The sequence below is a fragment of the Tamandua tetradactyla genome, chromosome 7 (genome assembly GCF_023851605.1).
Source record: "Tamandua tetradactyla isolate mTamTet1 chromosome 7, mTamTet1.pri, whole genome shotgun sequence".
NCBI classification, from domain to species: Eukaryota; Metazoa; Chordata; class Mammalia; order Pilosa; family Myrmecophagidae; genus Tamandua; species Tamandua tetradactyla.
Window position 1 is genome coordinate 137479696 of NC_135333.1, and position 15036 is coordinate 137494731.

The 15036-nt window shown below is 33.0% G+C and overlaps 1 protein-coding gene across 5 annotated transcripts in view; it reads left to right on the forward strand.

Annotated features, from left to right (window-relative positions):
* Nucleotides 1-14492, forward strand: part of CPSF6 (cleavage and polyadenylation specific factor 6) — a 36391-nt gene extending 21899 nt beyond the window's left edge. For 2 of the 5 annotated variants that reach the window (XM_077111373.1, XM_077111376.1), the window contains 2 exons: nt 5290-5488; nt 12219-14492. In XM_077111373.1, coding sequence (XP_076967488.1) covers nt 5290-5479 — 190 coding nt within the window. In that variant the 3' untranslated portion in view covers nt 5480-5488; nt 12219-14492. The other 3 variants (XM_077111375.1, XM_077111377.1, XM_077111374.1) reach the window with 2 other exon arrangements.
* Nucleotides 14493-15036: the final 544 nt, after the last annotated feature.

Below are 15036 nucleotides of genomic sequence, written 5' to 3' on the forward strand. Positions count from 1 at the left end.
ATTACTAAAACTTTCGCATCCCCCTAAACAGAAACTCTACATCCGTTATGCCTCTATACTCCCCTTTCTTCCTGTTTCCTTCTCTGGGAACCTGTACTCTACCTTCTGTCTCTGTGAGCTTGCATAGTCTCTGATACTTTCTTTGTGGTTACCATGGGACTTAAATTTAACATCCTAAGTCTGTAACAATTTTGTTTGTAACAATTTTGTTTGCTTTGGTACCTGTTTACCTGCAATAGTCTACACAAACTGTTCCGGTTACCTGTCTGTCCCCCACCATAATGTAGGTCTTGGCACAGATTGTTTGTTTATACCACATGAATTCCAAACCACTTATTTATCATTACATTTTATGCATTTGCTTATTAGATCCTGTAGGAAGTAAAAAGTGGAGTTAGAAAGCAAAAATATAATAGCATTGTCATTTATATTTAACTATGTTGTTAGTTACCTTACTAGAGTCCTTTACTTCTTCATACAGCTTTGATATGTTGTCTTTTGTCCCTTCCTTTGAACCTTCAGAACTCCTTTTAGCATCTATTATAGGGCCAGCATAGTGGTGACAACCCCCTTAGCTTTTGTTTATATGGAAATGTCTTCATCTCTCCCTCATTTTTAATTTTTTTATTAATTAAATTTTTTTTTAAATATAGCTACAAACACACACAAACATTCTTAACATATCATTCCGTTCTACATATATAATCAGTAATTCACAATATCATCACATAGTTGCATATTCATCATCATGATCATTTCTTAGAATATTTGCATCAATTCAGAAAAAGAAATAAAAAGACAACAGAAAAAGAACTCACACATACCATACCTCTTACCCCTCCCTTTTTTTTTTTTTTTAACATGGGCAGGCACCGGGAATCGAACCCGGGTCCTCTGGCATCACAGGCAAGCATTCCTGCCTGCTGAGCCACCGTGGCCCACCCACCCCTCCCTTTCTTGACCACTAGCATTTCAATCTAAATTTAACAGGTGTTCCCCCTATTATTTATTTTTGTTCTGTATGTTTTACTCGTCTGTTGATAAGGTAGATAAAAGGAGCATCAGACACAAGGTTTTCACAATCACAGTCACAGTGTGAAAGCTATATCATTATCCAATCATCTTCATGAAACATGGCTACTGAAACACAACTCTGCATTTTCAAGCAGTTCCCTCCAGCCTCTCCATTACGTCTTGACTAACAAGGTGATATCTATTAAATGCATAAGAATAACCTCCAGGATAACCTCTCAATTCTGATTGGAATCTCTCAGGTATTGATACTTTATTTTGTTTCATTTCACTCTTTCCCCTTTTCTTCGAGAAGGTTTTCTCAATCCTTTGGTGCTGAGTCCCAGCTCATTCTAGGATTTCTGTCCCACATTGCCACGAAGGTCCACACATCCCACGTTGGGGAGGAGGGCGGTGAGTTTGCTTGTTGTGTTGGCTGGAGAGAGAGGCCACCTCTGAGCAACAAAAGAAAACCAAGAGGTTCTCTTGGGGGTGACTCTTAGGCCTAATTTTAAGTAGGCTTGACCTATCCTTTGTGGGGTTAAGTTTCATATGAACAAACCCCAAGATTGGGGGCTAAGCCTATTGCTTTGGTTGTCTTCACTGCTTGTGAGAACATCAAGAATTTTCTACTTGGGGAAGTTGAATTTTCCTCCTTTCTCACCACTCCCCCAAGGGAACTTTGCAAATACTTTTTTACTCACTGTTCAAATCACTCTGTCTCCCTCATTTTTGAAAGACATTTTTGCTAGATATTTGGTGGCAATTTTGTTTGTTTGTTTTGTTTTGGGGATGGGGTGAAGTTAGTTTTCTAAATATATCATCCTGCTTCCTTCTTGGCTTCCATGGTTTCTGATGAAAAATTAATACTTAATTTTTGAGGCTCCCTTGTACATTGCTTCTTGCAGCTTTCAGCATTCTCTATCTTTGGCGTTTGACTGTAATAACATGGCATGGTGGGGTCTATTTGGGTATGACTTGTTTGAAGTTCTTGAGTACCTTGGATGTGTAAATTTATGTCTTTCATTGTATCTAGAATGCTATCTGTTATTTCTTTGAGTAGTCTCTCTGCCCCTTTCTTTTTTCTCTCCCAGGACTTCCATAGCATATTTGTTGGTACACTTGGTGGTTCCTCAGGCTCTGTTGTTTTTCTTCATTCTTTGTGCTCCTCTGACCAGATGATTTCATTTGTTTTATCTTAAGGTTCACTATTCTTCTGTCAGCTCCAAGCTGCTGTTGAACCTGTCTAAGGAATTGCTCATTTCTGTTCAATTCTCATCTTCAGTTCTACTTAGTACCTTTCATAATTTCCATCTTCTGTCAATTTTCTTTGTGTTCATCTCTTGTTTCCTGGTTTCCTTTAGTTCTTTGCCCATCTTTTCCTTTAGCTCTTTGAGCATATATATGACCTTTATTTAAAAAAAATCTGTCTGGTATGTTCAACATACCAGACAGATTTTTTGGTCTGGTCCTTCTCACTGGTGGTTGCTAATGGTTTAATCTTCTCATTTATAGTTTCTATGATGGTCTGGTCTGGGTCATCACATCCTGTTTCTTTAATGTTTTATAATCCTTTGTTGAAACATGGACATTTTGATAATGTAAGGTGTTACTGTTGAAGTTCAGATTGTCCTTTAAGCTTGTATCCAGCTAGTTTTATGACAGAGCTTTCCTTCAATTCCAGGAGCTAACAGAAAAAAAAAAGAGGAGGCAAAAAAGAAAACACCTCTCCCAGTCTTCGCATATTAACCTGTGTGGGTGTTCTCCTTCAGGGCTTATTCTTACAATGAGTTTAGAAAATAGATCGAAGACAAATAGCATAGGGATTCCATAGTCCTTTCTGTGTGTGTGTCTTCTCTTGGGCATGTGTGTGTGGCCCTAGAAATTCTACTGTTTTATGGACAAAAATGCCTCCTCTTCCCTAGAAAACAGTTTCCTCTCTGTCCTGTGCATTCTGCTCTGTCTCACAGCCAGCAGCCCCTTTTCCCAGGTAGCCAGCACTTGACTGTTCTCCCACAGCTTTTTGTAAGAGAGAGTTATGTGAGTCATCTTCAGGGTAATTTGTGGGTCAGTGAATCTGTGATGACTGTCCTGGATCAGTCCCTCAAACCACTGCCAGACAGATTGACCTGCACAAACATGCTCTCAGAATGTGTGAGAGTTACTTTACTCCTTCTAGAACTGGGATCTGCACTGGAAGGAAGACCCTGCCATTTCTAAGTTGTCCTTTTCTTCATTCAGAATTTATCTGTCAATGCAATCCTTTACCTGTTTTCTAGAACTGTGATAGGGGTTTCTGTCAGTTGTGCAAAGCTTCTGTGGGGAATGTAGACCTGCAACTTTTCACTCCACCATCTTGATTGGTCAGGATTACATGATGTCTGTCTTTAGTGTATTTTATCTGGTGGTATAGTTTCTTTTGTTGTGTTAAGATAAAGGAGCTTGTCTTTAGTTTGTTCCCTAAGTTTACAGTGTAAAGATTGCTGTGTGTGAGCAAATTTGCTAATTTAAATGTTCATCATAACTAAAGACCATAACTTGAAGAATCTCCTTTTTAACATTTTAAGTCCAAAGTAAGAACCTCTTCCTTGATCATGGAGCTTCGTACCTAAAATATATTTGATATGTCTGTCAGGTACAGAAAAATACAGTATTCTTATTTAAACTGACAGACAGCTGTTATATCTTTATTGTGAAGTTAGCTGAATATCTATTCCTTTAACAGAGATACTCGTTTGTATCATCTCTAAATCATATTATTTGCTTTATATAATAATTTTAATGGACTTTATTAGAAAGTATCCCTTACAGTTTTTAAAATTCTTTTAGATAATGTATTTTGGCTAAATCACCTGTTAGGGAAAGAAGCAGCTGATGAAATATTTCTCCTTAATAAATGAAGTATTTTTACTGGTCTTACTTATTCAGTTATTTTGACTCCCCTACCCACTCCCATCCCCCCAAAAAAACACATTTATATATTGGAAAATTTCTTAGTGGAGCTATATACTCTTGATGAACTATTAGCTGGAAATATTTTAAAATTGATATTTTATATAGGTTTAGGTAAAGAGTTTAGTTGATGTTGATATTTTTAATGTATTTAAGTCAGATTGTTGAATGATCTCATGGGTTATATATCTAAAAAAATATATTTTAGATTTAATAAAACACAGATGCTTTAAAATTTTCTCTCCTGATCTTTCTGTTTGTTCAGTAAATACTTAGTGTGTGTTTTAGGCTTCTACTAGGTAGATGATGTAATGTATTGCCATTACCATGTGTGTCTGGTTTCCAAATTTTTGCGTAATTTTTTTTAACATTTTTTATTATGAAATAAAACATACAGAAAAGTGGTAAATTTCAGAGTACAATTTAACAAGTAGTTATAGAACAGATTTCAATGTATGGTATGGGTTGCAGTTGCACAGTTCAGGTATTTTCTTCCAGCTGCTCTAAAACACTGTGACACTAAGAAGAAATATCAATTTAGTGATTCAGTTGTCATACTCATTTATTAAACCTGTTTTCTCTATTACAGTTCCTCCTCCTTTGATCCTTCTCCCAATCTTTAGGGGATATTTGGGCAGTAATATTCTAACTTCTTCATGTTGAAAAGGGGTGTCGACATTATGGGGTAGGGGGATGCAACTGGTTGATATTCTTGAGAGACTGGTAACTCTTGGTTTCAGGGCTTATCTTGCCTAGGAACCACTTGAAGGTTTTAGGTTTCTGAGAATGAACTTAGTGAGTGAAACTTTTAAGGAGTCTCAGAGTTCCTGGGTATTCTTTAGGGTTTACAGAAATAGTGATGTTTGGGACTTGACATAGCATGGCAGTTAGCAGTGTCTAGCTGAAGTTTACATATGAGTAACCTCCAGAATAGCCTCTCAGCTCTATATGAAACTTCCCTGACACTGATTCCTTATTTTGTTATATTTCTTTTCCAACTTTTGGTCAGGTAGGTGTTGTCAGTCCCACAGTGCCAGGGCTAAGCTCATCCCTGGAAATCATGTCTCGTGTTGCCAGGGAGATTTACACTCCTAGATCTCATGTCCCATGTAGGATAGAAAGATGCCTAATTTTTTAAAGCAGAATTTCCATTTCATGCTTGTCAGTGACTTGGTAAATCATTATTGCCATTTCAGGAGAGTAAGTCTATTTTAGATTTAGAAAGACTTTTTCTTTCTTAGTTTTTTTTTGAACACCAGAGTGTTAACTCTATAGCTTTTTGAACGATTCAATTATGGAGAGCATTAATCCAGTAATTTCTTTTAGAAGACGTGAACGATCAAGAGAGAGAGACCATAGTAGATCACGAGAAAAAAGTCGGCGTCATAAATCCCGTAGTAGAGACCGCCATGATGATTATTATAGAGAGAGAAGCAGAGAACGAGAGAGACACCGAGACCGTGACCGAGACCGTGACCGAGAACGTGACCGGGAGCGCGAGTATCGCCATCGTTAAGAGAAGAAGGTGGGTATTCCTTGTTCCTTTTGTATTTGGCATCTGTGTTTTTAACGGTAATTATAACTCCAAGGCTATTGTTTATACAGTATATACCTACATTTTAAATGGTCCAACTACATGTTCTGAATTTAATCATCTGGAACCATCTGTGACAAATGATAGGTAAGTAATAACAGGTAAATATTTTGACCCTTTCTCCTTGAACATTATATTGCTGAGTTACCACATTTAGTTTTCAAATCTTAATGATTTTAAGAAAGCAAGAAATAGTCAAGAGGACTCATTGTCTACTTCTAAAATCTAAAAGTTATGATTCTTAATCACACTTAGTTTGCATGTGATTTGAAATATAAAATAAAGGAGTCATTTCAGATATGTATATATATTATGTGCTTGGATTTTTAAAAATAAATTTTATGTTTCTATCCTTGAAGTAATCTCGGCTGTCCCTAAACTTTTAAAGAAAATTGTATGAGCCAACAGTTTATATAGTACAGGAGGATGGTTTCACAGCATTAAAAGAGCTTTAAAAAAAATTCTTTTTTTTTTAAGGTAGGGCAGTTTCCTTGTATCTTAAGTCTGCCTTTTGTTTTTAAAAGAAACAGTATTCTGTAAATTGCAGAGATTACAAAATTAAATTTTGCAAATTGCAATGAAATTTAATTGCAAAATTAAATTCAACTGAAATGGCCGCAGGATAGTCCCTAGCTAAAAAATTTTAATTGTCTCAAACTATGCATCCCCCATTAGAATAATCTTTAAATTATTTTCTTTGTCTCATTCATAAACCATAATCATTGCTTTTTTTTCTGCATCTTAAAACTATTTCTTTTGAACATTTTTCATAAAGTGGGAAGAGTTGTCTGTTTATACTTCGTTTTCATGTGTAATTTTATTTTTCATTTGTAAAGCATTTATTCATGTGAACAGTGGGGATAATGGGGGAGACACCATAAGACTTATGCATGTGATAGAGGTTATTCTGTAAAAATACATTTTCTTTAGGTGCTGGTGACTGATCATATTTAATCAGGCTAAAACAAACCCCTTATATGAAAAAACTCTTTACAGGCTTATTTTAACAATCATGAGAAACTTCTTGAAAATTCAGTCATAATTAGTATTTAAATTGTCATGGGCAAAATCAAAGACTTTATCAAGTGTGTATAATTCTGTTGACAGAAAAGCAGTTTCTTTAACTGATTTGTTCTTAAATGATTCTTTGACTAATATTTAGAAAATAAGCATGTAAGTCTTGTTATTTTTCTGGAACACAAATAAACTATTACATTGTTTACAGTTTTAAGGGCTTTTTTAAGTGAAAGTCCCAGTTTTAATTCTTTAACATGCATTTTGAATGTGCATCTTGAATATTTATCAAAACTTGATTTTCAAGTAGTTGTCCATATATTGTATTGCAAAACCTATAACTAATTCACAAAACGTTCCCTTAATATGAGGCAAAACATCTTTCACATTTAAAATTAAGCTAAGAAGTGCATATTGTTTTTGGATGTAAGAGTTAAATGTGATATTGTGTAAATCTAAGACTAAATTTTAAAGATAAAGCTTTTTTCCCCCAAGTTTAATAGATATGATCCCATCTAATGCAAAATTTCTAGTGTTTATCAGTTGTTTAATGTGAATTGTGGCCAGGTTATTACTTGAAATGCTTAACTATTTCACCATTTCATTATAAAAAGGTACAGGTTCTATAAATTATATTTTTATTTAGACTTAGTTATCACCATGTTTCAGGTTGCTGAAATCATGATAATGTTACTTGTGTACATTTTCAGTTATCTCCAAATTGGGTGTTCCCATCAAGAGACCTCTATCCCCAGTTAGTTAATGACGTTTTTCTTATTGATTTTAGTTAAAAGTAGCATAGTCAGTCAGGTAATCTCTTAATGGAAAGTCCATTGTTAATTTAAATACTTTGATTAACATTGTATTCTAGTAATGAATACAGCTAATTGTATCTGACTTTGAGTTTGATTACATTCAGGAATTAACTGTGAATTCCCAGCTTGCAAACTGTTGTTGACATTTTTTCTTAATCACTGATGTACCATACCAAAATTCCCATGTTTTGTTTGTACATTAATCAAAATTGAGTTGTAATATTGTTATGTGCCTTCATCCAAGCAAAATTTTACATGAGCATTTCCAGTGTAAAAAATTCTGTTATCCTGGAATAATTGTACCTTTGGTATGCCAAACAGTATTGATTGTGGATGTAGATGTGAACGAAGGGTGGGGACTGGAATCAATTATTTTCAGGTGAAAAACTCTTTTAAACAAACAACAAGCTACTTGCAGATTTCATCACCATCAAAGTAAGGTCTGTTGTTGACCTTTTTAGAAGTTTTAAAATATGAGTCCTTTTGAGCTGTCATGTAAATCTTCAATGGGCTAAGTGAAATGATAGTAACTTGAAAGCTAAAGTGAATGTCAGTAGTAAGTCTGTATACAAATAAAGCAATAATGTAATGTTATTAAAGTGATGATGAATTGCTAAGAGGGCAAGTTATAACTGGAAACTTAATGGTGTTGGCAAGCTGTTGTTGTCTGTCCCATTTTAATTTTTTTTGTGTTTGAACTGTTGGTAATGTTAATTGCATTCTCTCAGTTATAAAAAATGTATTGGTTTTTCTTAAAAGCATTGAATAAGTAAAAATAGATAATATTTTAATTGGGAAATAACAGTATTGTAAATTTCAGTATGTGAATACATTGTACTTCGTATTCTGTAATTTCTGCCTTTATTCTCAGACCATTCTGAGCAAAATAAAGGTAGTTCAATTCTTTAACATTGATTTATCCTTTTTAGAGAAATTATTTTTACCTGTATGGTTATTATTTTTCTTTTATGTTTTATTAGTCTTATTACTTGTTTGGAACACCCTATTCAGATTTCTGTTAACAATTCAGTTTTTGCCTGGTATACTGGAAAGTAATAGATGCAAATTATTTTTGTAAATACTCTATTCAGGCTGCCCTTCTCCATGATTTATGAGGTTTTATGTATTCTTAAATCTTTATTCATTTCTTTTTAAAACTTTTTAAACATCATGTATGGTGTCTTGGTTGAGTCATTACCCTTTGCTGGTTACTTTCTTCCCTCTACCATAAATGTGACCTTTTATTTTGCTGCTGTTACACAAGATTTAGGATGCTTGCATTCTTTATTTAACCAGGTTACTGCTTATATATTTGTATTAATTTGGGAAAAACCAAAACAACCAAAAGTATCATTTTAAATATTTTTCTATTGTGTATAAGAAGAAGCTTCATCTCCTTAAGAGTTAGAGCTGCATTGAAGCTTATGTGAAAAAGTTTTCTTGATTATCTGAAATAATATTGGTTATTGATTTTTAAATGATTTCTCCGACCCTTTGGTCCTCTGAGGCCTGCCTGATATTTCCCACGCCTGTTTGCCTTTTGTTTCCCCTTATATTTCTAACTACTCAACTGGATATACTATTGCTCATTCCTGTCACTCTTATTTTCCATGCTCTTAGAATTTTTTGCAAAATCTTTCTGACTACACACTAACTTAATTGAAGTGAGAAGGGTAGAAAGTGGTCCTTTAAATGGATGTATAGTGTTTTGCTCACTGTGGTTTGAGAATATAGTTTTGTTTAAAAATAATGTTTCTTGTTTAAAAAACAATTCAGTGCCAATGTGGTTCACCTTTTTCTCTCTCACCTTCATCTCAGTGTGAAATATACTACCATTGTTTCAGTTTGTAAACTAGGTTGTTTTGAATAAATATGTTTTGAGTAAATATTTAGTTAGCACTGTTTAAAGAAAACCTGACAACCAAAGGGGGGTTGAGGGGAAGGGTGCAATTTATGCTATCCACATTTACTAATTTGCCTTCTGTGGTAGCATGTTTTAACTCTCACGGTAAATTCTAAATCACATAAAGAACTTATTTTGAAATGTCCATTTTGTGACTCTTTGGAACAAAGTTGATTTTTCTTAGACTGTGATGAAGTTTGTTTCTACCATTTCATGGACTGCCTAGAGCAATAGCCATGTATACGTTTTATGATGTAATAAAATGCTTTGGTTAAAATGAGGTAAGTACTATGTCCAGAGGTAGAAATGAAAATACGAAATGTTTTGGTGGTGAGGAACTTTTTGTAAATACCATAATCAGCAAAATTATGTGTAATATGCTCTAGTCAACACAAGAAGAAATTTTGATTTTAAAGGTTAATTTGTATTTAAATATTTCTTCTATTTCTTTTGCCCACCCCATCACCATTCCTTTCATTGACATAAGGGATAATTTTTGGATAGAGAAAAATGAATTTTATTTCACTGAGTTAATTAGTACATCTCTAATTATATTGGAATTCTTTTAATTCAGTATATTAATATGAAAAAGAAGCCATTTCAAATATATATTGGGATGTCTTACTTGACAGATGAACTTATATAAGTTTAGAAATACTGGTGCTTGAAAATTTGCTTAGATAAGTGTGTAATGGAAATGCCCATAATTTGAGTTGTTAATATTGGCTTGAGTCTAATGTTTACCTCAAAATGCAGATACTTCTTTCTGTATTGAAATTTTCCTTAGTGCTTACTTAAGTTTGCAGACTTTATTAAAGAGCTGCAGATTCCTCTTATTTTCTTAGTAGTTTTATTTTAACATGTGTTTACACAGGTCTTTTATAACTGATAGCTCAAGTAAATAATTGTGTGGCTTTGACATTTCAGAAGTATTCAAAGATATTTTGAAAATTTGAGCATTGAATGTGTTTGTCACTTTTAAGCTTCTTTCTGGTATCTTTGTTTATCTAGATGGCTACTTAGGTTTTTGAGAATATAATATGGAATTGGATTATTGGAAATTGGTTGTATTACCTTCAAATTTGCTTACATTTGAGATTGTAAAATTTGTATTTCCAGATGGATAAATGTAAAGTGTTTAGAAATAAAAATAAATAAAAACTGCCAGACTAGACCCAGATTTTATATGTATGTACGGTGAAATTAGAGATTTATTAATAGTAAAGATAAAAGTTATAATCAAGCAAAAGATGACTGCCTGCACCCCTGGATAAATATGAATATTGTAATTCATGAATAGGTTCCTTTAGAAGAAGTAGCAAAATTACCCATTGATGTGACAAGTGATATAAAATTGCAAAATATGCTGTATGATTTTTGAAAGGGTTGGGTATTTTTGTTTTCTTCACTGCGGCTTTAAGTAATGTTTCCCTCTTAATCATAGTGATCTCCCCTCCACCCCCAGCACAACAAAAACTTTAGGTAGATAGGATTCTTTTGTAGTAAGATTTTATGAATTTCCAACAGTTCTTTTTTCAGATTAGAACATACACATTGTCTTTTTAAAATATTTTACCAACTTCTAAAAATATACTGTAAGTAATAAAAATGAAACATTTGAAAGGTACCATTTTAAATGATTTCCATTGAATAATTCCACTAAATAGCTTTATTGACATTTAAGATGAAGGTGCAGTAAAGGCACAATTAGAAAGTTTTCGTTTGGCAAATAGAGTTAGAAACTGTTAAAAAGAGGAAGTTCAGAATTAACATCTGTTTTTTCCTTTTCCACTTGTAAAATTTAGATTTTTACTGCTAGACAGTGCGGCTGCATATGTGTATTAAGGCTGTTAAGCTGCTTACAGCCTAGTTAGGGGAGGAAAGGATATAAAAGATAAAGGTTATAGTTGTGACAGAAATGAATAGGAGCCTTTTTGTTGTAACAAAATATACATACTTTTAAAAACTAATTTTCTGGCAAAATATCACTAAACATTGTGCCCTTTTTGACTCTTAAGTTCCTTTTATTTTTGAAATGGTCTCTTGGAATTATTTAAAAATTTGTTGGTCATATCATCAGGAATAAAATTACTTTCAGTACTTATGAAGTTATTGAATGTTTCCATTGTGAACCACTACCTGAAGTTTGCATATTTATGTATTCTTGAAGTTTAAGTTTATCAAATTTATTCTATTTTTTCCTTTATGTGAGCTTTTAGTGAAGTTTATCATTGTGGACTCCCATTGCTTATTGGTTATATACTACGTTCAATATTTCAATAGAGGTAGAATAGGGTAAAATTAAAATGTTTTAAATTTGTATTATTATGTCTAAAGATTTGTATGTGGATGTCATTATATTTACTTAAATGCCCATACTGAACTATTTATAAATTTTGTAACATGGAGCAGCTTTTGATTAATGACAATTGCAGAAGTTCCTGTATGCTGTCAAATAAATACAACTAATTTGTAAAATAACTACTGCATTTTATATCCAGTTCAGCATATACTTGTTAATTGAGTAAATATAGAGTTAATATGTGGGTGAAGGAGAAATATTTACGTTAAAACCACCCAAGTATTTTTCCATTTATATTTGTAGTATGCATACTTTAGAAAATGACTTATGTTTCCATCTTCACAGAAACAGTAGCTGCTCTATTTACATTTCTTTTTTATTCATTAAATTTATAAGGCAATGTTTAAGAAGAATGAAATCACACTGTCTCATTTTCAATTATCAAATAAATTGGAAGCGTTTCTCCACCATAAAAGCAGCTACTGTTTCAGCTACTTCTTATCTGGTGTTAGAATACATAAACAGTGACGTAGATGCACGACTTGTTGTATGTATAGTTAAGCCAGCATTTTTCTGTGTATTTTGGGGAATAGCAAAATCTACATCACAAATTTTGACACATTACAGCTGAAGGAAGAGGAACACCTTCCAAGACAAAACAGTCTTCATGGGGGAAAAATGACGCTTGTCCAGCAGATTGCTTCTTGTGATTGAACTGAACCTGTAAGGATTCATGGATAAAATGAACAGGAATAGATCTGAATAAAGCAAATCTGCATAAATGGTAACCAGTAGCTCTACTTTTACTTTTTATGTTGCTTAACTGTTTTATTTGAAGGAAACCTGTGTGATTTAAAAAGTTATAGCTTTTGCAACTTTATTACTGGTTATATACATTTGGCTATTACAATGTGCAAGCAATTGGAAAAGTCAAGTAAATGCTTGTTTTTATAGTAGTTTGTTCTTGTTAAAAATGTTCATATGATAATGTCTGTAAACAGCACCACTTTGATTACAATAGATGTAGTGTTGTAATAAACTGTTTAATGGGGCTGATGTGTAAAGCTGTTCAAGTTATTTGATGTTTACACCTCAGGGAAAGTCTTGTGTTCAGCAATATCTAAAGATAATGTTACTATGACAACATTTATACTGTCCTTTAAAAAAGCATTGCAATAGCATTTTTGGATATGCATCGATCTAATCTTGCGTTCAGTGAATTAAAGATAATAATTAAGTGTCTCTTGCCCTTGATTTTGATATTAGAATAGGTGATGCCATGGATATTTAATATTTCTATATTCTGCTTTTCTAGCCGTTTTTACCTAGTTAGCTTGTGACTTTGCTGAATGGTATGTAATCTTGTAAAACCTGAAATTTAACAGATATATATAGCAATCTAGTTCAATGTGTAGGGGTGAAAAAAAATTGTGGTTTTACCTTTTTAGTAAAAACCCATATGTTATTTGCTACAGTAATGCAGCTTAATTACAACAGAGATGTATTGAACCACTTATTTGTGAACTGCTAGCATTGAAGAAATATTTTGAAAATTTCTGATTAAGATTTTAGTTATTTGCTGTTTTATGGTGATGGTGCTTAATGGTTTAGTTTTGAAGCCATGGGCAATGTGAATATACCTTGCAACAGATAAATATGAGTGAAGAGACTGTTGGTTTTATTTTCCAGTTGCTATAGATGTTTGAAGGGTGTGAACGTTTAACATTGGGTTGTATTCTCCTGTATCTGAAATGAGAAATTATAGGTGCACTCTGTCTCTACAGTTTAAGAAATTCTGTATATTCTCTGAATCTACTGATTCATGCTAGAGTTACTTAGTTAATCAAAGATTTTTTCCAAACCTGCCTTACATATTGGCCTACATTAAAAGCACCTGGCTAGCATGTGTTTGTAATTGCAAAATTAGCACTGGCAGAATGTCATCTTGATTAGACATTTTACAGGCAGATCATTCTGAATCACTACTTCAGGAATTTGTTGACTAAAATTCTTAAGCGCAAGTCATTTTTTAAAATATGTTTTAAAATCTGAATATCTTTGAAAGAGATCTTCTGATAATACACACTGATTTTTAAAGTTAGGATAGTGCTTAAACTATTTAGGTACCCTGGATATTATGTAATGTCTAACCGTAGAAGCCCTTTAGAGATTTGCAGTTCTTCAGTTTCATCTTGTCCATTATCAAACTACTCACAAAATTACCACATTATTGCCAGTTTTATTTTTAAGACACTTTGTGATTGGAGTATTTGCACATGGTATCATTGGTGTTTATCAGAACTATTTGCTCTCAGAAATGATTTTGTGTGTGTGTTTTAGCTTGTTGAAAACGCAGTTGCCTTTTAAAGATTATTTGAGAGTTGTATCAATCGATTTTCTTATTTTGTGTATAGGTGTTGTTAGTTTTTGTCATTTCTTAGCTTTCTTGTATTTTAATTTAAATGCCCTACTGGGAAGAAGTATGGACATACATATGTATATATTTCAGGAAAAATTGTTAATGTTAAGAGGTTAACAGGTAAGTAAAATCTCCATAAGAATAAAATTTTCTATGAATAATTTTAGGCTAAAATCACAAAAATCTAACTGCACTTGAAATGGAAACTGGAATTTTTGTACTGATTAAGTCCTTCATTTACTTCTTCATTTTCATTAGTGGGACTCTTTAACTGCTCATTCTATACCATTCTTCTCCCTATGTGGTTGATCTCATTACGTGACTTGTTGCAGACAATGTGAGTGTACTAGAATTGTTTGTTGCTAGTCCATTATTTTGTCAGAAAGAAATAACTTATGTTTAACCACATAATTTTGCAAAGTCCTTCTCTACATGATAACATATGAATGTATAATAGTAAAGATAAAAATTGTAAGCCTTGTTTTACTCTTTATTCCCCTTCTGTTGTTTATGGACTGGTGGTGTTTGAAAACTCTTCACTTTTTAAAAAATGTGTAAAAACAATCCAAAGAGATAAATCCTTGCATAGACACCAAAAAGAAAGAAAGAAAGAAAGAAAAAATGGAGAACGTGTGTCCTATAGCCCTTTTCATTTTTCTTAATTAACAATAATTGTAGTGGGTATAAAAACAAACAAGCTTAATTTTAAACCGTAGCATTTATTATTAGTGCTATGCAGTTACATTCCTTTTAATCAGTAAAATTATGACTGAGTGATACAGCACCTGAATGGTATTGCTTCTGAAGCTATATTTTGAATTGAATGTGGCTAAAGGAAATATATTGTGGGAAGGTTATTCCAGTGTAAATTGGGAGGTGTTTATTTTGTTAATTTTCATAAGCAAGATATGTAGTAAGTTACAGTGGCTGTTTATTGATCTTAGATGATCCCGTTTCCATGGCCCCTTTACCTAGAATGTTCTTAAGCAGTTAACTGCAATTTGGAGAGTCACAAAAAACTTATGG